Source organism: Lolium rigidum, chromosome 4 (assembly GCF_022539505.1).
Source record: "Lolium rigidum isolate FL_2022 chromosome 4, APGP_CSIRO_Lrig_0.1, whole genome shotgun sequence".
NCBI classification, from domain to species: Eukaryota; Viridiplantae; Streptophyta; class Magnoliopsida; order Poales; family Poaceae; genus Lolium; species Lolium rigidum.
This window is the reverse complement of record NC_061511.1, coordinates 167,868,972-167,893,722: the sequence shown is the minus strand read 5'-3', so window position 1 is coordinate 167,893,722 and position 24,751 is coordinate 167,868,972. Positions and strand designations below refer to the sequence as shown.

Below are 24,751 nucleotides of genomic sequence, written 5' to 3'. Positions count from 1 at the left end.
CCACTGTGACGCCCGCCAGCTCTGTCCCCTTCCCCAACCTCTTTTGTCCTCCCGCTACACCACCTCCATTACTCAGCAGTCAGCACACACCTCCATCCATTACTCGGACCCTTCCAAGGACAGGGCGGCAGTGGCCGATGCAGTCATCACGCTCCCTCGCGCACGCCAAGCCGCCGAGGTCAGCCCACGCGCGCTCCCGCTCCCAGCTGGCCCAGGTGCGCCCGGATCCCAGGCAAGATTTCGAGTTCCACTTCGACTTCGACTTCTCCTCCGAGGCCTTCTGCTTCGACATGGACGGCGACGCCGGCGCCACGAAGGCGGCGCCGGTTCTTGCCGGGTTCGACAAGGTGAGGCTCAGCATTGCGTCCAGCGAGGACGACGACGACGAGGCGCCGCCCAGGTGCTCCTTCTCCGGGGCCAGCCACCCGCCGGAGCCGGTCGACGCGGTGGACCCCGCGTTCTCGGCCGCGGACCGCGGGCGCCGGGGCGACACCGACCTGAAGGCGGCGTCGGCGTCGGCGGCGGCCAAGCCGGTGATCGCGTGGGACGCGTCCCCGCCGGTGGGCGGCGCGGCGGCCAAGCCGGTGATCGTGTGGGACGCTTCCCCGCCGGTGGGCGGCGCGGCGGCCAAGCCGGTGATCGTGTGGGACGCGTCTCCTCCCGTGAGCGGCGCGGCGAGCCCGCACAGCACCACGGGCGACAGCTCCTCCGGTGGCACGGCGGCGGCCACCGCCACCTGCACCAGCATGGCGCCCAGCTGCACCGTCACCAGCCAGAGCGCCAAGACCAGCGTCTGCAGCAGCGGGGCCAGCGACTGGAGCAGCGGCACGGCCAGCGCCGGGAGCGGCGGCGCGGGAGGGAAGCCGCACAAGGGGGGCGACCCGAGGTGGAAGGCCGTCCTGGCGGCTCGCGCGCGGGAGGGGCCCCTCGGGATGGGGGACTTCCGGCTCCTCCGCCGGCTCGGCTGCGGCGACATCGGAACCGTGTACCTCTCCGAGCTGAGCAAGGGTGCCGGCGGCGGCGGTGCCGCGAGGGCGACGTGGTTCGCGATGAAGGTCATGGACAAGGCGTCGCTCGAGAGCCGCCGGAAGCTCAGCCGCGCCGAGACGGAGCGCGAGATCCTGCAGCTGCTGGACCACCCATTCCTCCCCACACTGTACGCCCACTTCGAGACCGACAAGTTCGCATGCCTCGTCATGGAGTTCTGCCCAGGCGGCGACCTCCACGCCCTCCGCCAGCGCCAGCCCGGCAAGCTCTTCCCGGAGCACGCCGCGAGGTACGTAGTTCTGACTGCATTTTGCTGCTAATTTGTAGAGCACTTCGTACCGGAACTGCTCTCGGGTTCGAGAAATGGACCTGATTCAGTTTTTTTTTTGTTGCTCAAATTCAGGTTCTACGCCGCCGAGGTGCTCCTCGCGCTGGAGTACCTGCACATGCTCGGGGTGGTGTACCGAGACCTGAAGCCGGAGAACGTGCTGGTCAGGGACGACGGCCACATCATGCTCTCCGACTTCGACCTCTCCCTGCGCTGCGCCGCCTCGCCGACGCTCTTCAGACCATCCCCGCCGTGCAGCACCTCGGGGCCCAACGGCGCCTGCATCCAGCCCACCTGCTTCATGCCCAAGCTCTTCGGCCACCGGAGCAGCAAGAAGAGCGCCTCCAGGTCGTCCAGGACCGGCGAGCATCAGCAGCAGCAGGGCGCCATGCCGGAGCTCGTGGTCGAGCCGACCGGCGCGCGGTCGATGTCGTTCGTGGGCACGCACGAGTACCTGGCGCCGGAGATCATCAAGGGGGAGGGCCACGGCAGCGCCGTCGACTGGTGGACCTTCGGCGTGTTCCTGCATGAGCTCATGTACGGCAAGACGCCCTTCAAGGGGCAGACGAACCGGGCCACCCTGTTCAACGTCGTCGGCCAGCAGCTCCGGTTCCCGGACGGCGGCCCGCCGACGAGCGGCGCCAGCAGGGACCTGATCAAGGGCCTGCTGGCCAAGGAGCCCCAGGCCCGGCTCGGCGTGAAGAGGGGAGCGGCCGAGATCAAGCAGCACCCCTTCTTCGAGGGCATCAACTGGGCGCTCATCCGGTGCAGCACGCCGCCCGGCGTGCCGAGGGCCGTCGAGCCCATCGCCGTCGCATCAGCAATGCCGGCGAAATCGGCGTCGATGGACAGGGTGCAGACGAATTACAACAGCAGCAAGAAGATGCCACCAGCAGGAGGAGATCATGTGGAATCCGGAGGGAAGTTCCTCGACTTCGAGTTCTTTTAATTACCATTAGGGAGCCTGAGTTTGTAGACTGAAATTGTATCGTGTCCAGTTGTGTTCTTAACCTTAGATACTTGCTGTGCTCTGAGCTGCAGCTGTAGTTGCATAGTGTCAGCATTTGCCAGCGACATACATGACCAGTTTAATTCGAATCTTGTATGTTCGCATGCTAAACCCGAGCTTGTATAACATGTTAATTAGGACTCATATGGAACATGGGGATTCTTCATGTGAAATTCCTGCAAGTTTCATGTATTCACAATAGGGCTTGGCAAGGAACACCAGACGTTACTACTTCCTGCAATGCTTCTGCAAATTCTTCCATGAAACAAGAGTCAAACAGATTGCAGTTTCTGTTTTAGAAAAAAGCAAAGCAGTTCGCATCATCAACACCTTGCTTGATCTCACAGCATCTTGCAATGGCTGCGGCTGAAGTAGTGCCACCGAAAAGTTGCTAGATAATCGATGAGCGTACATGAATGAGTTAATCTCTAATGCAGGTTTCTCAGTCCTGGATTGCGTTCCTTACTAACAAAACACTCCAGGAATGGTTCCTGAAGCCTAAAGGTTACCATGTTTAGCCTGCTGGTGGCGTTGGCCTATCTCCTTGCTGCACTGTCTCTGCATTCCACTATCGAAACATAAACAAGCAAAATACTCCCTCCGTTCCTTTTTAATTGACTCGAATTTAGTACAAACTTATACTAAATTCGAGTCAATTAAAAAAGAACGGAGGGAGTACGTCCAAATTCAAGAGTTGAAGGAAGGAAATAAGAAACCACGACTTGAGCTGGTAATGCTGGTACAACTTTTGCCGATGACTCCCGGTAGCTGCACATACTGAGTAGTAGAGTCTGCGGATCATTAGCAGTACAGTTTTGATAGAAGGCCGACCTTGTCAGCTATACAGTTTTGATAAAAGGTATCAACCTCCATCTTGGAGGCAACATTTTTTATGCCATATATAAAAAAACAAATTTGGTGCTAACAAAAGGCTTCTCGTGAGCGGAAATGGTAAATGGAACCTGGGTGCGCGCGCACCCATTTACGAAAAGTTCAAAAAAATTCTATTTAAAGGTTTCCAAAAAATGTGAAGTAAATTTTTGCATGTAGATATTATGTTGATACTTACTCGTGTGTGTTTTCACGGAAAAATACCATTGTGTGTGCCCTACACAAAAATGACAAAATGCAAATTCCTATTCCCGTGAATAGTACAAATTCCAGGCTACACACAATGGTATTTTTTCGTGAAAACTTACACGAGTAAGTATCAACATAATATATACATGCAAAATTTTATTTCAATTTTTTTTGAAATTTTTAAATAGCATTTTTTGAACTTTTCGTAAATGGGTGCACGCGCACCCATGTTCCATTCGTCTGGGTTCTCGTGAGACATTTTTTATCTTTTTTACACAAGACACAAAATAAGTCGATTATCTATGAAACTTGACATGTGCACATAGAATGCCGATATGTACGCGCCAAATTTTTGTTTGGAATTTTTTTGACAATTTAAAATATTTTTTACGGTGGCAGGAGCATATGCATATGGGATCAAATGTGCATTTCCGAATCAGGATAAAGTTTTTAAACTCCAAAAAAATTACTACTTCAAAAAATTTGAACACAAAAATATGTTATATGTGTTGTCAAATTCAGTCAGTTTGTACTGTGTAAAACATGTTAACTGCAATGTTTAGATGTTGCCCAGGTAGAGAAAGAATATAGCTGTCCAAGTTCCTTCAGCCATTAACTCTATAATCAGCGAGCAAATGTTCATTAATGTTGTGCTTAGGGAGAGAGAATAATTTGTTTCCTGACAAGACAATCTCAATTAGGTTTATGTCATTAGTAACTTCATTTATAGTCTCCCACGGTCATGCAGTCAATATAAGTTTACGCTTACGCTCGTTCTGGCAAATTTTCAGAAACTTGAAACTAGCGCAGGTTAAATCGTTCATACATGAACATGAAAAGGAAAAGGAAACTGAAGAATTCAAATCATTTTTTTTTAACTCGAAGCAAGAGGAAACTAAACTATTGCTCTTCACAATTTCTCTACTTGGGGACTGCAGAATACCAAAAAAGAAACCCCACAGATGAATTTGGTTGTCCTTGAAATGTTGTCCATATCTTATTTCCAAGTTCGCGTAGAGAAGTATCCTGAATTAACAGCCAATATATACATGAGCAAGGCTGGCAAGAGTAGACTTGGGCTTAAGTTTCATTGTATGCCAAATAGGGGCCTAATGATTGCAAAGCAGAGAGCACTCACATAGTTCTATCTTCTGCTGCTTGGAAGTTCAGGTTGAGCAGGGTAACGTTTTTATGTGTAAGAGTCGGACTCCCAGTTCTCGCCTTTGACCTTCTATTCAGTCTGCAAGAATTAAGCCGTAATTGTATATATAGCAACAGAATGTCAGGTACTCTGATATGACGGAACGAATATATGGAGTATGACCAATATGATAATATACGAAGATATCTCTGAGTCACATGATAACACCTTGAACTCAAATACAAGGGAAAACGTATTAACATTCAAGTCAAGAATTTCAAAAGAAGGTTCATAAACTGCTATTGATCTCATAGAAGTACCAAGTGTTGGAACTAATCTTGTTAGTTAGTAGTTCATCATATTTTATTTGTTTAAGTTGTTCGTGTAATCGAGTCGTCCGGCCGGAAAGCTGCGTAGTATACACATGGAGATGCGATCAGTGCGTATGCAAGCTAATGGTCTGATTTAGGAAGAAGTACGTACAAACGCTAGCTAAGAGGATATGCTCAAATGTACCAGCGGAAAACTAGCTTTAGTTGTGACCAAGTTTAGTCAAAAGAGAAGGTGCATGCGTGGGCAGTTCTTCCATGCAGCTGCACGCACCAGGTCGTGTGGCCGTTGTGCTTAGAAATAGGTTAGATGGTTAGCAAGGGTGTACGTGATAGTTATCTGGTTAGTGGGTGCGTGTTATCCTATGAGTCTGGCTATTTAAACCGATGTAATCAGCTGAGTTCAGACGAGGAGTTCAGAGAAATACAGAGAAAAGCACAAGTGTGTGTGCTGCGAAAATCTCCATGTGTTGTGTTCATCTTCTCCACTATATATTTGTGTGTGTTGTATCTTGGGCAAATTCTGTCAATTGGTATCAGAGCCTCGTTTGTCGAGGTCCGCTCTCCATCGTCGTCGAGCTGCGTCACGGGTGAAGGAGAACGGCGTGCTGCCCGGTAAGTTGCGTCACCGGCGGCAAGGAGGTGATGGCCATGGCGTGGAGGCCATTGCCATGAAGAGTTCATCGTCCATGTCCGAGTCGTCGACAAGGTGCGTCATCGGCGGCAACATGGAGGAAGACACCGGCGAGTTGCGGCACCGGCTGGTGGCGAACATGGAGGCGAGCCACCGGCGAGGTGCGGCACCGGCGGCGAACATGCGGCATCGAGTGTGTCATGGCGGCACGCTCGCGGTGAAGGCGTAGGAGGTGCGTCTCTCGGCGAGGCCAAATGGCGACGGCCGATTGCCGCGTGCAAGATGGCATTGGCGGCCATCTGCGAGGTGCACCGACGATATCGACGACCATGGGCTTCAAGAGAGAGAAATAAGTAACAACAAGATTAGGGAGGTGATTGTTGGAACTAATCTTATTAGTTAGTAGTTCATCATATTTTATTTGTTTAAGTTGTTCGTGTAATCGAGTCGTCCGGCCGGAAAGCTGCGTAGTATACACATGGAGATGCGATCAGTGCGTATGCAAGCTAATGGTCTGATTTAGGAAGAAGTACGTACAAACGCTAGCTAAGAGGATATGCTCAAATGTACCAGCGGAAAACTAGCTTTAGTTGTGACCAAGTTTAGTCAAAAGAGAAGGTGCATGCGTGGGCAGTTCTTCCATGCAGCTGCACGCACCAGGTCGTGTGGCCGTTGTGCTTAGAAATAGGTTAGATGGTTAGCAAGGGTGTACGTGATAGTTATCTGGTTAGTGGGTGCGTGTTATCCTATGAGTCTGGCTATTTAAACCGATGTAATCAGCTGAGTTCAGACGAGGAGTTCAGAGAAATACAGAAAAAAGCACAAGTGTGTGTGCTGCGAAAATCTCCATGTGTTGTGTTCATCTTCTCCACTATATATTTGTGTGTGTTGTATCTTGGGCAAATTCTGTCACCAAGCCGCTCCTAAGGATACTCATACTCACATGTAAAGAAACCCAAATTATCCGCCACAAAAAGAAGGCCTTTGTAGGTATTCAAGTCGTACACTCTACAGAACTAGAATTGCAGTAGTATTTTCAAAAGAATATATGTTTCATGATGTGCAGTATATAAGGGGTATCAAAATCTCACTTTTGTTTACCCAGCACTCATCTAGTTACTTCCAATAACCCAGCCTTTCAAAAAAAACTGATGGACTTGCTCTGAGAAAAATACTAAAGTATGTTCCTGCCTCAAAACATCCTACTCAGAATTGAGCGAATTCATTCGGATCCGTTGTAAATATTAAAGATCACATCTCAAGCAGTTTATAAAAGATCAACAAGAAGAATGTTGTATTAATGGATACGTTTTACATTTAGACATCTACTTGCAATTAGCTGAATTCCCGTGTGTTGCCACGGAATAACAAAAAAATTAGGTGGAGATACTGTCCTAATTTAGACAAAGGTGTCAGTGTGGTTTCTGTTCATAAAAGAAAATAAATACCAATTCTTTCTCAGTCTTCTTTCGTCCTTGTCACATTTGTTTAAACTCAACAAAACAAAGAAACTCTAGCACAGGACAAGAAGCTTAGGTATCCCCGCAAAAGAAAAATAGAGAGGCGTTACGGACACGCTTGGTCAGATGAAAATGGTTGTCCAATCAAGCTAGGAGCATGCAAAGGTTGCAGAACAGATAATCCATTTAGACAATTTTCCATGATTTTTAGGTCAACAAAATATGTCCATGGTATCATTAAGCAAGCACACGCAACAAAATGCACCTACAAAAAAACCTAGCCATAAAGCAAACAATCTAGATCAACATATCCAGAAGCAAAAATTACATGCGCTAAGAAATAGTGGAGCTAGCTAGGTTTCCTAATCATAACATTTCACAATTCAAATGTTGCTGTTAGCAGCATTTTATCCCCCATTAGTTCTCCGCTCTATCCTCTATAGAACAATTATTAATCATCCGATAATAAGTAACACCCTTTTAGTGAATGTGCAACAATTTTGTTGCATCTTTTTTCCGCATATGAGAAGACTAAAGCATGACCGTTTATCGATGCACTGAAGCATTTTCTCCTGGAGGTTCAAATGAAGAGCAAAACCAGCAGGGCATTACCACAACATCACAGCTCCTTGAGGTACAACCTTTGGTACCACCATATATGTTGTAGCAGCAGCTCACCTCATCTTTCTTGGTCCCTGGCGGCTGGTGTGGTTTCTTCTCTCTTAGGGTTAGCTCTCCTCCAGCTCCCTTCTTTTATAGGTCAACACACACATGGGCTTGGGCCACTTGGGCCAGAAACATGTCCAGTGTTCAACACTCCCCCTCAAGATGGATGGTAGATATCTATCAATCTCATCTTGTCACATGCCAAGTTGCATTCCCTTGTTCCCAGTCCCTTTGTCAAGCAATCAACAATCTGCTTCCCAGAACTGACATGATGATCCCAACATCAAGTTTCTCCTTAATGAAGAAGCGATCAATTTCCACATGTTTTGTCCTATCATGTTGGACTGGATTCTTTGCAATACTTATGGCTGACTGATTGTCACACCAAGCTCTCAAGGGCCCCTTTCTCAGGAGCTTCAACTCGCTCAAGAGATGCTTCACCCAAAGCATCTCACACACCCCTTTAGATAAAGTGCTTCTGCCGTTGATCTAGACACAACTGCTTGTTTCTTGCTTCTCCATGACACCAGATTTCCTCCCACAAACACGCAATAGCCTGACGTTGATCTTCTATCATCTCGACAACCAGCCCAATCAGAGTCACTATAGCCATCCACCTCAAGGTGTCCACTCTTTGCAAACCACAACCCCTTTCCCGTAGTTCCCTTCAAGTATCTCAAGATTCTGTGCACTATATCAAGATTCCCAATCCTTGGTTCATGCATGTATCTGCTCACCACACCCACGGCATATGTAATGCCAGGCCTGGTATGACACAAGTACAAGAGTCTCCCAACCAATTTCTGATAATTTTCCTTATTCACTAGCTCACCTGATTGTGCAGTCACTTGATGATTTTGTTCAATTGGGGTAGGGGCTGTACGACATCCCATCATGCCCATGTCACTCAAGAGATCTAGGGTGTATTTTCGTTGACATAAAGATATTCACTTCTCTGTCCGAGCCACTTCTATGCCAAGGAAATATTTTAGGTCGCCCAAATCTTTCACCTCAAACTCCTTGCTGAGACACTTCAATCTCTTTATTTCCTCTTGGTCATCTCCAGTGATGATAATGTCATCCACATAAACCGCAAGAATGGTGATCCTCAGCTCAGCGTGTCTATAGAACACCGTGTGGTCACCATTGCATTGACCATACCCCATACCACACACAGTTCATCTAAACCTGTCAAACCATGCCTTGGAGATTGTTTCACACCATATAAGGATTTCTTCAGCCTGCATACTTTTCCCTTGGCATGTGAGGTACCAAAACCTGGTGGTATCTCCATGTACACTTCTTCCTGCGGGTCACAATGTAAGAAGGCATTCTTGACATCTAATTGATGCAACTTCCACCCAAAGTTAGCAGCAGATGAAACCAATATTCTTATTGTGTTCATCTTCGCCACTAGAGCAAACATCTCATCGTAGTCAATTCCATAAGTTTGACTAAACCCTCTAGCGACCAATCTGGCCTTATACCTTTCTACCTTCCCTTCAGGATTCTGCTTCACAGTATAGATCCACTTACAACTCACTGCCTTTTTCCCTGCTGGCAGTGTGGTTAGCACCCATGTCTTTTTTTTCTTCAGTGCTTCCAACTCTTCTATCATCGCTTCGCGCCACTTCGGATCTTGCTTTGATGTCTTCCAATCGTTTGAAATTGACACGGTTTGTAGAGAGGCCACAAAAACTCTATAGGAAGGAGACAAAGCCTCGTAAGAAACAAATTTGCTAATGTCATGTTCATCAGAAACAATTTGTAGAGCATGCATTTCGCAAAGAGCCTTCCTTGTCACTTCACCCTTTCTAGCTGCTTCACGTGTGTCCTTTCGCAATGCAATTGGCAGATCCACTGTGGCAGATGAGTTGCTAGCACTGCCTTGTTGCTCCCCCTGCACAGGTGAGCTCACATCACTACCTTCCTGCTCCCCCTGCACATGTGGCTGCCATCGAGTGTATACTTGGAGATTCTGCGGCCACCGATCCTGAACAGGAACCTGGGGAGAATCAAGTGGAATCATACCCACTACTGGTTGGACTTGAACCTGCACATCACCATCAGGTTTAGTACCCATAGAATCGCCCTTAGTGTGAGACACTACCTTCTCCCCCTCATGACCATCTTGCAGAGAGTGAAGTTGGTCAAGTTCTGCAAACAACAAGCTCAGATCAGTTTGCTCACCATAGAATGGCTCGGATTCCCTAAAGGTGACATCCATACTTACAAACATGCGTTTCGCAGAGGGACACCAACATTTATACCCCTGCTGACTAGAGGAATAACCAACAAAAACACACTTTACTGCTCGTGGGTCTAACTTCCCAATCGATGGTCTATGATCCCAAACAAAGCATGTCCTGCCAAATAATTTTGGAGGGACAACAAAATTATTTTTCCCAAACAACAACTCGCATGGGGATTTCATACCGAGTATCCTGGAGGGTGTCCTATTAATTAAAAAGGTGGTTGTCATGACTGCTTCACTCCACAGGAACTTGGGCACATTCATTGTGTACATCAGCGAGCGAGCTACTTCCAAAATGTGTCTGTTTTTTCGCTCTGCCACACCGTTTTTTTTTTGGGGGGGGGGGGTATCTGGGCAAGTGGTTTGATGAAGAATACCTTATTCAGACAAGAAGGCCCCAAAGGTGGTGTTCAAATACTCCGTGCCATTATCAGTCCTGAGCACCACCTGCACCTATACTTGAAACTGATTCTTTACATATGCATGGAAGTTCTGAAAACAGTGAAACACCTCATCCTTGTGGCGCATCAAATAAACCCAAGTCATACGAGAATAGCAGTCAATAAAGGTAACAAAGTACTTCATTCCATTCACTGAGAAGTCCATACATATGAATGAATAAGCAAAAAAGGAGATATGCTCCTAAGCCCCTTACTCACATATGAGGCTCTTGTATGTTTAGCATATTCGCAAGCATCACATGTTAACTTGCCCTTGCTTATTCCACACATAATATCAGGAAATATTCTACTCATCTTATCGAAAGACACATGCCTCATCCTACAGTGATGGATCATCCCTGTTTTTCCTTGTCCTCCATGGTTGCAGCATACACGAACTCCCCCCTTTTCCACATACCAGAGCCCCTTACGCCTGGTGCCAGTCCCAACCATCTGCCTCGTCTCCCGCTCCTGAATGACGACACCAAACTTGTTAAGAGTCACACTACAGTCTATGTCATCAATGAGAACACTCAGAGAGAGCAAATTAACAGGAAACGCTGGGACATGTAAAACAGATGACAAAGAGATGTTTGAAGTGCACTTTACTGTGCTTTCTCCAACAACAGGTTGTTTTGTACCATCAGCAGTTTGAATGGTGCCTTTGTGAGTAGGAGGATGCTTAATGTAAGACTCAAACACACCAAATTTACCCGCAACATGCTTAGATGCGCCAGAGTCTAGAATCCATTATGTATCATTCTCATTAGTAGCAAGGGATGCCTTTTTAGAATTATCTTCATCCGTGGAGACCAAGTTAGCAAAGTTTTCATAGGCAGCACCATCCACTTCTACATCCTTTGACGTCCCATTGTCCACTTCAGTCGCCATGTGTGCACTCTGACCACCGGAGTTTCCGGTGTGTCCTCCTCTACCTCTAGCAGTTTGACGTCCTGAGTATCCACCTCTACCTACTGCCATCCTGCTACTTCCCCCTCTGTTATATCCCCTGCCTCTACCACGAGTTGGGCAGTACCACTTCAGGTGACCCGTCTCCCCACAAATTAAACAGTCCCTAGTCTCTTTCCACTCTCTAAGCTCGGTCACGGCAAACGTTGGAGCTAACATAACTTTCTCATCTGCTGGTTCCAGAGAGAGCCGCACCTCCTCTTGAGCCATTGCTGCAATGGCCTCGTCAAGAGTGGGCAAGGAGGTGTGGCGCAGCAGAGATGCCTTTCTGCCATCAAAGCACTTACTTAGCCCCTCCAAAAACTTGAGCACACGCCTGCATGCTATCCACTTGTGCCCTGACTCGATGGAGGCTACATCATGGAGTTCGAGAGGGTCACAGTTATCCTAATCATCCCATAAGGCTTGCAACTCTGCCACATATGCCATCACTGTCATGTCCCCCTGGCGAAGATGGCGAATCTTCCCATCAATCTGAGCAATGAGCATGACATTGCCCTTACCAGAGTACTGTTATGGACAAGGTCTTCCATATTTCAGCAGCTGTGGACAACCCCTCCACGAAACACCCAATGGAGGGCACCACCGAGTTCAACAGCCACCCAATAAGCAGAGAGTTGACGGTTTTCCACTTCTTTCCCTCAACACTAGTCTTGTCTTTGACAGTCCCCAATAAGTATCCATCAAGATCTTTCTGATCCAGAGCTAACATTGCCCTCCGAGACCAACTCAGATAGTTGGTAACCCCCTCTAGCTTGGTGTCCGTGGGAGACAAGTCAATCTTCTGAACCACTTCTTGTCGGGGAACAATGGCCTCAGAGCCACCCCTTTTGAGAGAAACATCGTGAGTTGCTCGAGAGCCTCCGCAAGGCCTTTGGACTCACCCATCTGCACTCTCACCTTCACCCAACAAAACAACAAACACCTTCGGGGCACGCTTACCAGCAGCCTCCTTTCACCAGCAGCAGGCACACACAACTTGAGAAACCACCACCCCTGCTCCACTCCTAGACGAGCAGCTGCACGCAGCAGCAAGAACCACAGTCCAGCTTGTCCTTCTCCTTTCCCTTGCACGCAGCAGCACCTCGTCTCCTCTCCGCCGCAGAACCACTCCCTGCCTGAACCGAGTTCCATTCAGGCCCCACTGTCGCCTTGCTCTGATACCATGTTGTAACAACATCTCACCTCATCTTTCTTGGTCCCTAACGGCTAGTGTGGTTTCTTCTCTCTTAGGGTTAGCTCTCCTCCAGGCTAGCTCCCTTCTTTTATAGGTCAGCACACACATGGGCTTGGGCCACTTGGGCCAGAAACATGTCAAGTGTTCAACAGGCGGCTGGTGTGGTTTCTTCTCTTAGGGTTAGCTCTCCTCCAGCTCCCTTCTTTTATAGGTCAGCACACACATGGGCTTGGGCCACTTGGGCCAGAAACATGTCCAGTTTTCAACACTCCCCCACAAGATGGATGGTAGATATCTATCAATCTCATCTTGTCACATGCCAAGTTGCATTCCCTTGTTCCCATTCCCTTTGTCAAGCAATCAGCAATCTGCTTCCCAGAACTGACATGAGTAAGGCTGATGATCCCAGCATCAAGTTTCTCCTTAATGAAGAAGCGATCAATTTCCACATGTTTTGTCCTATCATGTTGGACTGGATTATTTGCAATACTTATGGCTGACTGATTGTCACACCAAGCTCTCAAGGGCCCCTTTCTCATGAGCTTCAACTCGCTCAGGAGATGCTTGATACGTCCCAAACGTATCTATAATTTTTGATGCTCCATGCTCGTTTTGTTACAATTCTTATATGTTTTATGTGCACTTTTCCATACTTTTTAGCATTTTTTGGGACTAACCTATTAACGCAGTGCCGCAGTGTCAGTTCCTGTTTTCTGCTTATTTGTGTTTCAGAAAGGTTGTACATGAAAGTTTCTCGGAATTGGACGAAACAAAAGCCCAGAGTCTTATTTTTCCGGGACGAAGACGGAGCCAGAAGGACACGCGCAGGAGAGCTGCCATGTGGCAGTACATAGGGCAGGCGCGGCCCCACCCTTGGCCGCGCCTAGCCCATGTACTGGCGCCTCGTCGCCCCGTTTGCTCCACCCTTCCACCTATTTATTATTCCTCGTATCGGGAAAACCCCAGGGACGAGAGCCTCCATCCACGAAAAGTTTCGACGCCGCCGTCAACCGAAACCCTAGTTCGGGAGGGTTCTACAGTCCATCCCGGCACCCTGCCGGAGAGGGAAATCACCGCCGGAGGCCTCTACATCGCCATGTCTTCATCCGAGGTGATGCGTAAGTAGTCCTCCACGGGACCATGGGTCCATAGCAGTAGCTAGATGTCTGTCCTCTCCTTGTTGTGCTTCATGTATAGATCTTGTGAGCTGCCTAACATGATCAAGATCATCTATTTGTAATTGTTACATGTTGGTTTGATGTGAATCCGATTTATAGAGAGATTGCTTTGGTTGAGATTATGTATTATGTTATTATGATCTTGCATGCTCTCCGTTTCTAGTAGATGCTCTGGCCAAGTAGAAGCTAGCGACTCCAAGAGGGGGTATTTATGCTCGATAGTGGGTTCATGCCTCTATTTAACAATGGGAAGTGACCTTGTTCTCTACGGTTGTAGATGTGTTGTTGCTACTAAGGAGAAAACAGCGGTGTTCTATTCAAGGGTAGTTTCATCGTTTACTTTACACACATTGCTTAAAGCGATAATCCGTTGCTTGCAACTTAATCCTGAAGGTGGATTATTAGTCATAAATGCAGTTGGATTACGTTCTATGTATATTGTTGTAATGCCCGCATACTTTCATAGCATGTATTCTGCACCAACCATTAGCGTAGAATCTTTGTTTGTCAACTGCTCATTTGTAATTTGTTTACCCAGCATATTTATTTTATTGGGGAGTCGCCTCTAGTGAACTGTGGACCCCGATCCTTCTTCTTTCAATTGCAATCTTCTACAACATTTTCCTATTCTGTTCTCTGCAAACAATTCTTCTTCCACACGGTTCGTTTAATCCTTTGTTTTCAGCAAAACCAGTGAGCTTGACAACCTCGCTGAAAGTTGGGGACAAAGTACTTGGTTGTTTGTGTGCAGATCTCCACGTTGTTGTTGACGCCGGCAGTGCGTCCTGCCACGAGTTGGTTCGCAACACCTCGGGAGAGAATGTTTTTCTCCTACAATCGATAAACCTTGGTTTCTTACAGAGGGAAAACTTCCTGCTGTGCTCATCATACCTTCCTCTTGGGGTTCCATTCAACGTTGCGCATAAATTCTCATTCATCAACTCCGCGCTCAGCAATGCTTCACCCAAAGCATCTCACACACCCCTTTAGATAAAACTCAGTATTCAGCTGCCATTGATCTAGACACAACTGTTTGTTTCTTGTTCTCCATGACAGTAGATTTCCTCCCACAAACACACAATAGCTTGACGTTGATCTTCTTGAGGTACAACCTTTGCTACCACCATATACAAGCTAGATGAGTCTCGTGACACTCCAATGATTGCGGCACACTAATCCCCAATTCAATTAAAAAATCAGCCATGATCCAACTGTTGTGAATGAGCAGCACCCAGCGGCGGACGACCGTGGCAGGGCACAACGACCAGGCGGCCGGCCAGGAACAAGGCGGCCGGAGCAGCAAGGTGGCCGGCCGTCAGCACCAACAGCCCAAACGGCAGCAGCCGCAGCCCAAAACGACTACCCCAATATCTCCTCAATATTTTAACACCAAAAGCCCTACTTTTTGCGCCGCCAGGCTGCACAAATTTCTCGCCGGAGTTCCGATCTACAACCACCATTATTGGAGCTCGGAGGTTGATGTCGCCGACGAATCTGACCACATCTGCCCCTAATTTTTGTTCTAAGGTCTTCCCCTCTCAGTACAACGTCGTCCTAACCTTTTCCCCCATCTTTAGGGCACGGGAACGCCCGTTATTCCTCGCCGGAGCTTCGCCGGAGACCGACGCCTCCATCCGCTTTTCACGGCTGTTTCAGGAAGGAGGAGACGACATCAAGGATACCTTCATGACCGCCAGGACGAGCTGAAGAGTGTCGTCAACTTTGCCGACTCGGAAGAACACCGGAACCACCGCCACCGTCGACCATCTGCCCCACATCACCACCGTCGCCGGCCATCGTCAATTGATTCCGGTGAGCTCCCAGATTCAATCTGGACCGTATATTTTGTCTTCTAATCCAACGACCCAAAATTGTGATCCGCGTGAAGGGGTATCGGCGAATCAGATCGCGCCACGTGGCCGAATCCTTATAATCAAAAAAATGAATTTCCGTTTTTCAGAATCTGCTAACATATCAATCTTGTAAAATTCATAGAAAAATAACTACACGTCCGTTTTTCATAAATAAAATATGCACGGATTCAGAAAAGTATGTACAATATTAACATGCAAGAAAATTTAAAGTTTACTGTAAACTAATTTTCGTGAATATCAATCACTCTAATGAAGTATGGTTAACATAACTTTAGTTCTACAAATCCGATTAAGTTGATTCTTGCTGCATCGGTTTTTTCAAATTTAAATACCCATACAAATAACCAGAAACCAAATTTAATTAAGAGTTTTTCGTAATAAATTGTTCAAAATTCGAAATATGTCATTAACACGCTATATTTTGCAAACTAAAAATAGGTGTTGGTAGGACGGAGCGCGTTTATTGTGGTTGAGGTATTGCTTCAACCACAATTTATTACGAAAAACTCCATTACTTTGCAAAATATAGCATGTTAATGACATATTTCGAATTCTGAACAATTTATGACGAAAAACTCTTAATTAAATTTGGTTTCTGTTTCACTGTATGGGTATTTAAATTTGAAAACCGATGCAACAAAAATCAACTTAATCGGAGTTGTAGAACTAAAGTTACGTTAACAATACTCCATTAGAATGATTGATGTTCACGAAAATTAGTTTACAGTAAACTTTCAATTTTATTGCATGTTAATATTCTACATACTTTTCTGAATCAGCGCATATTTTATTTATGAAAAAGGGTCGTGTAGTTATTTTTCTACGAATTTTACAAGATTAATATGCTAGCAGATTCGGAAAAATGGAAATTCGTTTGTTTGATTAAAAGGACTCGGCCACGTGGCGCGATCTGATTCGCCGATACTCCTTCACGCGGATCACGATTTTGGATCGTCGGATTAGAAGAAAAATGGACGATTCAGATTGAATCTCGGGGCTCACCGGAATAAATGGACGATGGCCGGCGACGGTGGTGATGTGGGGCAGATGGTCGACGGTGGCGGTGGTTCCGGTGGTCTTCCGAGTCGGCGAAGTTGACGACGGTCTTCAGCTCGTCCTGGCGGTCACGAAGGTATCCTTGATGTCGCTCCTCCTTCCCGAAACAGTCGTGAAGAGCGAATGGAGGCGTCGGTCTGCGGCGAAGCTCCGGCGAGGAATAACGGGCGTTCCCGTGCCCTAAAGATGGGGGAAAAATGTTAGGACGACGTTGTACTGAGAGGGAAGAGATTAGAACAAAAATTAGGAGCAAAGGTGATCAGATTCGTCGGCGACATCAACCTCCGAGCTCCAACAATGGTGGCTGCAGATCGAAACTCCGGCGAAAAATTTGCGCAGCCTAACGATACAAAAATTAGGGCTTTTGGTGTCAAATATTGAGAAGATATTGAGGTATATATATGCGGATTTTCGTAGCAAAGGGGCAACAAAATCGACCGATTTTTGTGCCGATCTGAAGTCCTACGCGTACCGTCTGGTTTGCGGAGATAGAAGACGATAGGCGTGGGGCCTTGCTGTCAGCAGGAAAAAAAGACAAATGAAATTGAAATGGGAAGAAAGATGCGTGGCTCGGTCGAGCTGGCCTTGCCTTGCGCGCCTGCGCGTTCCGGCCTTTCCGTCCGGCTGGCCGTTCTTTTTTTTTTCTTCTCCTATTTTCTAGTTTATTGTCTTTTTCTTATTTTTGTGTAGAATTTGATTTAGAACTCTGATTTGACTGAAATAAATTCGTAAAAATTTGTAAAAACCCAGTACTCTATCTAGATATTATGGAGCACTGTTCCAGTCCAACAAGTCGCATAACGTATATAGTTTATGCGCTTGAGCTAATAGACTATTAGCAAAACTAGATATAAGAATTGATTTACGTGTGCAAAGAAAACGATTAAAACTCTTTCAAAACTAAAACTTTGCCATGGTGCAATGATGAAATGCATGAGTTTGAAAATGCATGAATTTTGGGATGTTACAACCGGGCTAATCTCTTTGTTCCTGGGTGGCCAACCTCAAGTGTGATGCACATGATGCTGCCATAGAAATGACCCCTGTGCAACCACTCAACATAAACCAAGCATTACCACTTACCATCCAAGGGTGTATTAATTTGATATGGTTGTTTTCATTAAGAGAATAAAACATTTATCTCCCGCAATCTCTCCACTTTGATAATATCCTAGGGTCAGCAATTTAAAATCAGTATGCACATAAAACAACTACCAATGCATAGAAAACAGTAGGATAATGAGTTTGTGACACTTACCTTGATCGGTGTTCAGACAGTTATCGCAATCGCACTCGTTGCAATCCGGGCAATCTAACGGAAGCAAAAAAATTCACAATCAAACACCAAACAACACAAACATGTAAAACACGTAATGAAATAATGCATGCATGCTCTGGAAAGAAATTTGATACCAAACTTTTTTATAAACAATTATTTTATGCAGTAAAGGTTTCAAATAGCCATTTAATCAAGAACAAAGCGGACGGAAGATCGGCGACGATGCAGATCAAGCACGGAGTTGCTACGTGCGGAGGGAGCTAAACCTAAGCTTTGATACCATGTTGTGAATGAGCAACTAGTATTCACAGTGAGTACATGTACATGTGATACAATATGCAGGGAAGCCCCTCATATAGTGGGAATATACTGTAAAAGGGGTCTATACATCACTAACACCAAGCAACCATACAATTATTTTCCTGAAATAAATATAGTTTTGTTTCCCGTGTGTACCTTTTCTCCCAAGCGACAAATCCTCCAAGCAGCTAGCAATCGCATCAAGCTATTCCCTCTTCCCCTCTCCACCAGCGTCCAACACCACGTGCGCACCGCACACAATTGAGTCGGCGACACCGATGACAAAAGGAGATCCATGACAGCGGTGGCAGGAAGAAGAGGACAGCGGGGATGCGCCACGGTGAGCCGGTCTAGGTTGGGGTGGCCACCCTGCACGTGGCGTCACGCAGCACCAGCATAGCGGTGTCTCCATCCTCAGGCAAGACAAGCGGGAAAGCTCCTTTGGAGCGACCGCCGAAGGTCGAGGTAGCGAGGCACCTGATGGTGGATTTGCTCGGCGCTAGAGGGGAGGGCAGTCGGTAGGAAAACGGGGGTGCCAATGTTGTCCTAAGACCAGATCACGGTAGGTAGCTGCTTTAAAGATGTTGGGGAACACATGCACCTAATGGCCTCATCTTTCTCAGCCGCCCCAACCATCTTCCATCGCAGCCACCACCCATCATATTCCTCCCCCAAACGCATGCAACATCATGGAATTCCAGACATCGCCATACCAGAAGGAAGCTGACAATAAAGGGAACAACACTAGCCCGTTCAACATGGACCTGCCAGCGGCCGCATCCCACGCCAGGCCCCTAGCATCGTCGCTCCACAACGTCGTCGTGCCGTATAAAGCCACGCTCGACGACCTCCGACAGCAGAGGTGACAAACATAACCCATGCGCGGGATGGGTGATTGGCTCCGCGCCGAAGGGAGGGGCGACCCAGGAGGCAAACACAATGTCAAAAGAAGATCACAATCAACTTACTTCATGAATGTGAGGTCACTCCTACGGTCCTACCCAACCAACACCAAGCAAATACTTGTATCAAACGTTTCTTCGCACCGGTGGGCCACCTAAAATAAAATGTTGCATACGTCTTACAAACGGACATATTAAGTTAAAAATATAATGAACGAGATGAATATGTACGGAGTTAGCTCTCCCCATGTCATGCATTAGATAAATATATACATGCCATATGATGTGGTCATTTACTTTGAGATCATTTTTATAGCACAACGAAGACAAATGTTTTGTCCATATATACCTTACCATCGGCTATATCAAGATGATCACATGCATGCATACAATATAATATATGTAGACAATTACTACCTACTATTTGATACATAAAAAATATTTAAATTAAACAAAAAATTTAGACATTAATGTGTAAATAGTGATGTCTTGTTAACTTACGTCGTTAGTCAAATATGCGTCATGACGTGTGAGACATTGTAAATTGTCATTAGATAGTAAGGCATCACCGATATCCACAAACTTGGTATTTTCCAGGTGCGGACATGATTGAAAGAGGTGCATACAGGGATAATCAATTCACGACATAATAAACCAAAGAACGTGAACACAAAAAGTATCCCAAATGTACTTAATTCCGCTCTGATTATCGTGTTTTCCTTTTTGCTAGATTATTCTTTACTTTATCATTGTCATTGAATCAATCATGTCCACATCTGAAAAACACAAGTTTGTGGACACCGGTGATGCTTTACTATCTAATAACAATTTAAAATGTCTTACATGTGATGACAGATATTTGCCCGACGACGTAAGTCGACAATACATCACTAATTACACATTTATGACTAATTTTTCTTTAATTTAAATGTATTTTATCTTTAATAATAGGTAGTAAATGTGTACATTTATTGTATGTGTGCATGTGACCATCTACTTGGCATAGTCGGTGGTAAGGTATATATGGACAAAACACTCGTCTCCGTTGTGCTATAAAGTATCTCAAAGTACATCGCCACATCGTAGTGCACATATATATTTATCTAAAGCATGAAATGATGAGAACTAACTCCCTACATATGCATCTCATTCGTTATATTTTCAACACGTCCGTTTGTATGTATGCCACATTTTATTTTAGGTCTTCCTTCAAATAAACATCGGTAAGACCCGGTGGTATTTAGCGATTACCAATGCGAAGATATATTTGATAAAGTATTGGACTTAGCTGGTGTTTCAACGGTACGAGTGACCTCACACTCATGGTAAGACTTAAAAGGACCTAAAGATTGCATCTCAAAGGGAGGGGTTTGACAAAGGTGAAAAGTGGCACAATCCCGATGTCACGACACGACCAATAGGACTGATGGGTATGTTGAACACTCATCAACTTTTATTATTGAATATGAAAATTATCTTGATCCTGGAGGTGGCAAATCATTAACATTTACACTAGACAATGCACATAGATATATATGGACCTCAATGCTTGTTCGAGTAGTTGCTTCACATCGATTTGCCCAGACGAAATCCTTCTATAAGATTTGGTAATCTTGTAGCGCATTGAGCGAGTTGTTCATGTTAAACTTTATGAAATACTACTATTTTCTTTCGTGCATAATTAGTTGTATCTTGCATCTCAGATTATTATTTTACAAGAGTAACATTTCTTACTACTTTGTAGAAGGATATGAAAGCATTCCGAAGAAAATTAGTTGTCATAATGCATGATCCAGAACTAAACAAGATAAGAGGCAGTCCGATATACGATCAATCTAAAGATGAACGAAATGGATCCAACTCTGATATACAACATGAACAAAATCAGTCCTCATCTATTCATTCCAAATTGGATTGCTTTTTAAATGCAGATTAACTATGATGGAGTTAAATAATCATGATAGTAAATCTATATCAAATCAAAAGAAATATCCAGTGTATCATTTTATATATTTGCATTGTTTTGTGTTTATTCCAAGACTCGTAATGCCTTGGACAATAAAAAGGTAAAGATAGATGGAATGTGGTGTCAAGATAAACGTACCAGCATTTTGATGAATTTCCCTGTTCAATTCTCACCAAGCATCAAAACAATCTGAGAATCGGTGAATTCACCTTGCATGGCAGTGAGCTTGAAATGCTGGTATGTCACAATCACTTCAGCACTTCCCTGGGCTTCCTCAATCTGAAATACGATACTGACATTAGAGCAAAATTTCATCCCTGGACATGGATCTCAAATCGTAAATGCAAGTTTTAGCTTAGCTTAAATGTAAATGACACGTGTCGAAGCCAAAGATTTTCTGTTGGAAAAAAATCCAGGCAGGAAATCATCGGTACCTTCACGGACCGAAAATACCAGTGTAACTACACCATACTCCCTCCGTCCTCAAATAAGTGGACGTTTAGGCTCAAATTTTGTCCACGAAAGAGTGCACTTCTATGTTACAATGCACTTTAAAGTAGCAAAAATTGTTGTTCTCTCATCTCACAGTAATCAAACCCAATAATATTCAACACATGTTATCTTTACTTTCTACATGCTCTTAGCTTATTGGAGGTGAAAGAATTAAAGAGGAGAAAGATATTGGTTTGCATCTTCCCAATGTAATTGTCTTTCCAATTGATAATCTCTTTTGAAAAAACACGCACATCCACTTATTTGTGGTTGGAGGGAGTATGCTCCTCGTATGGCTAAACGCATGGGTTCAAGGGATCATTGCTACTACATTTGGTATTTCCATTGGTCATTTGGTTGAATTGCATGATAGTACAGAACAGAAAGATAGCAAGTGTGCTGTGAATGTGAAGAGGATATGAGGAGCTCCTAGTCAAGGATTTACATACTAACAAACCCTACATGAATGACAATCACAATGAGTAAAAAAAGCACCTTGAGGTTATCATCCAAGAAACGCGTAAAGTAATTCTGTAGTTCAGACCCCGCAAGTATGTAAGGACTTCCCACCAAGCAGGTGGATTCTGCAGAAGGAAGAAACTGCAGAGCTAGGTAACGATATTTTCTGATGTTCATATAAAAAGGAAGAAACTAAACAAAAAAAATTATCCCAAACAAAACTGAACCAGGTAGGAGACAGGGAATATACTTTGAATCATCTCATAACACGTTTTTCCAGTTCCATTGGCTCCAACAAGGCCAAAAACCTGGCCAGGTCTCGTAACTGGCAACCTGCCAAGTGCTAAATCATCAGTAATTCCGGCCGTAGAGAGCATACGGATGACAGCCTTTGATCCAAGAAAAGTACCTGAGCAATTTGAAGTTGTTTGGCTCGTAGCGATGGGTGAGATCTTTGTCCAAATCTTTAGGGAGGTTGATTATTTGTATGGAAGGGTATCCCTGGAGCAAGGATCAGACAGCACAAGTGCACGAGAAGATTATTCTATCTGCAGTGTATGTGTATAGACACACAATAGAATTCAACAGATGTATCAAGTTGAATTACAAGGCATACCTCGACGCAAATAACCCAAGCTATTCACAGCCTCTTCAGAGATGAAGACAAACTTGGATGACGGATTGACTCCGATGCGATGCCTCCCTGCACGAAGAACCACTGACTTACGTCCCCAATCCAACCCAGTAGACTCGAGAAATTTATCATTAAGCCTAGTACGGATGCAGAACAGCACATGTATCTACAGTTCGACACTCTCATCAGAGTAAGGACTAGCAAATATATTTCACAGACTAGGATACGATTGATCATGCGAAAACAATTAGTACTCGTATCGGTATCACGAGGCTGGCGGCTAGTCCGCGGTGCAGACTGACGTGGTGGTCAGGCTAGATGATCAGATCTGAAAGGGAAGATATGCGTAAGGAGAGATGTCGTGCCGCGGTGATCTGAATCATTCAGTTCCACCGAGGCGCAAACAAGCTGATTATGAAGCAAATTGGATCGATCGAAACCGAGGCCGACCCCAATTCGCCGGCGAACAATGGTACGTGCGCATCGATCAGCGCCGGCCAGGTCGAAATCACGACGAGAAGAACAGATTTAGGGATTTATACAGAAGTACGGAACGCTGGGTCCTCACCGGCCTTGACGACGGGGGCAGGTCTTCTTGGGCTTGCACCTGTCCTCGTTAATTATCTCTATACGCGCCGCCATCTGTCAATTCGTTTGAGAGCCCTAGCAGCGGCGGTGGCGGCGGTTGAAGTTAACTGAACCAGGATCAGGACTGCAAGTCTGCAACTCCATATAAGACGGAGATTTTTTTTTTGCGGGCCAGACGAAGATATTTTGATCGAATAAAAACGGAATAAACATATGGAAGTTTCTCTCTGAAAAAAAAAACAAATGGACGTTTCTGAAGCAAGGAATTACAGCACAAAGTTTACTATGTCAGCGACTACATATATAACTACACTGTTACACTCGAGAAACTACATTGTTACACGACCAGACTATCCGGCGCGGCGTCGACGAGGCCCATGGCGTCGGTGGCCGGGCTCCGGTGCCGCATGAGGACGCGCAGCTGCGCGCGCTGGCACTCGAGGTTGGACGCCAGATCCACCCGGTCCTCGCCGCGCGGGCGCACCCGGACGGCCCTTGGGAACTCCACGGACCCCTTGATCCCCCTCCTGATGTGCGGGTTCTCGCCGCCGGCACCTTCCCGCCGGTGCGACTGGCCGCGCGTCGGACTCTGCTGGCCGTGCTGACCACCCGCAGGGCTCCGCTGGCCGCTCGCCGGGCTCGCCTTGCCGCCGATCGGGCTGCCGACGCCGCTGCTCCTGCAGCAGCCGCAGTTTCCAGCATTGGCATCCGCAGCGCGGTGCCCGGCGTCGGCGGCCACCTCCCGCAGCTTCTCCACGAAGGCGTCCCGGGCGTCGGCGAGCTTCATCCGCACCCGCTCCTCCCGCCACAGCTCCGCGACGCGCAGCATCCGGCGCTCCTCGTCCAGCTCCTCCCGCAACCTCGCGCGCTCCGCCTCGGTCCGGCGCCGCTCCTCCGCGAGCTCGGCGGCCAGCGCGTCGTTGAGCGCCTCCACCTTGCGCCGCATGCGCCGCTCGAACTCGAGCTCCGCGCCGAGCTCCTCGACCCGCGCCACGAGCTCCGACACCGACGCCACGCCGCCGCCGCCGATGCCGTGCCCGCTCCCCAGCCGCCGCTCCATGCCGTCGCCGTCCTCGAAATCCGCAACGATCATAGATGTTCGATCCTTTCGGCGAGAGTGGGGTGTACTGCGAGACGGGGTGGAGGAGGAGATCTCGCCGCGCGGTGAGGAGGAGGAGTAGTGAGGGTTGTGGTAAAGCTTCCAAGAAGGTGATGAGGCCACTCCCGCGCCATGATTGAGGCTAAGGCGAAGATTCCCGGGGGCTGTCCCCGCGACGAGCGCCATGGCCACCACCACTGCCGCCACCTTTCCCAGCACGAGATCCTATATTTTACTTCTCGATCGGGGGAAAGGGGCTCCTTTTACAGCGCACAAAGGAAGGCGACGAGGAGGAGGAGAAGGTCACACGTCTCACATGCTCGATCTCGAATTCTAGAATTCTCTGTGCCGCCTACCCGCCATGATCCATCATGGCGGATCATGCTCGATCGGCATGATTTAACTTCTACTGGTAGTAGTACTATAAGGTTTAACTTCTTCCACTGGATC

At 46.6% G+C, this 24,751-nt stretch overlaps 2 protein-coding genes and 1 long non-coding RNA gene across 7 annotated transcripts; 1 reads left to right on the top strand and 2 right to left on the bottom strand.

Annotated features, from left to right (window-relative positions):
- Window positions 1–137: 137 nt before the first annotated feature.
- LOC124647766 (serine/threonine-protein kinase D6PKL1-like) lies at window positions 138–2,442 on the top strand. The gene is made up of 3 exons (XM_047187646.1): window positions 138–483; window positions 622–1,276; window positions 1,391–2,442. The coding sequence occupies exons 1-3, from the start codon at window positions 138–140 to the stop codon at window positions 2,262–2,264; spliced, it is 1,875 nt and encodes a 624-aa protein (XP_047043602.1). The 3' UTR covers window positions 2,265–2,442.
- A 1,739-nt stretch (window positions 2,443–4,181) lies between these two features.
- LOC124706262 lies at window positions 4,182–23,257 on the bottom strand. 5 transcript variants are annotated; one of them, XR_007004361.1, is made up of 9 exons: window positions 23,183–23,257; window positions 22,597–22,683; window positions 22,390–22,481; window positions 22,231–22,313; window positions 22,017–22,105; window positions 21,168–21,308; window positions 17,841–17,894; window positions 4,543–4,644; window positions 4,182–4,430 (listed from the first exon to the last, which is right to left on the bottom strand). It is a non-coding gene; the product is annotated as an uncharacterized LOC124706262 (long non-coding RNA). The 5 variants fall into 5 exon arrangements; XR_007004362.1 differs by lacking the exon at window positions 23,183–23,257 and having other exon boundaries at window positions 22,017–22,121; window positions 22,597–22,738; XR_007004360.1 differs by lacking the exon at window positions 23,183–23,257 and having other exon boundaries at window positions 22,597–22,738.
- Window positions 23,258–23,539: 282 nt separating this feature from the next.
- LOC124647765 (protein BRANCHLESS TRICHOME) lies at window positions 23,540–24,664 on the bottom strand. Its single transcript, XM_047187645.1, has 2 exons — window positions 24,658–24,664; window positions 23,540–24,498 (listed from the first exon to the last, which is right to left on the bottom strand). Exons 1-2 carry the CDS (start codon window positions 24,662–24,664, stop codon window positions 23,540–23,542), a joined length of 966 nt encoding a protein of 321 aa, XP_047043601.1.
- Window positions 24,665–24,751: the final 87 nt, after the last annotated feature.

What these genes read in the sequence shown, in the direction of transcription:
- LOC124647766 (XM_047187646.1), top strand. Translation starts at nt 138, where the DNA reads ATGCAGTCATCACGCTCCCTCGCGCACGCCAAGCCGCCGAGGTCAGCC. An exon ending in GGCCGCGGACCGCGGGCGCC is followed by an intron (nt 484 to 621) that starts GGGGCGACACCG and finishes CGGTGGGCGGCG; the next exon opens with CGGCGGCCAAGCCGGTGATC. An exon ending in TTCCCGGAGCACGCCGCGAG is followed by an intron (nt 1,277 to 1,390) that starts GTACGTAGTTCT and finishes GCTCAAATTCAG; the next exon opens with GTTCTACGCCGCCGAGGTGC.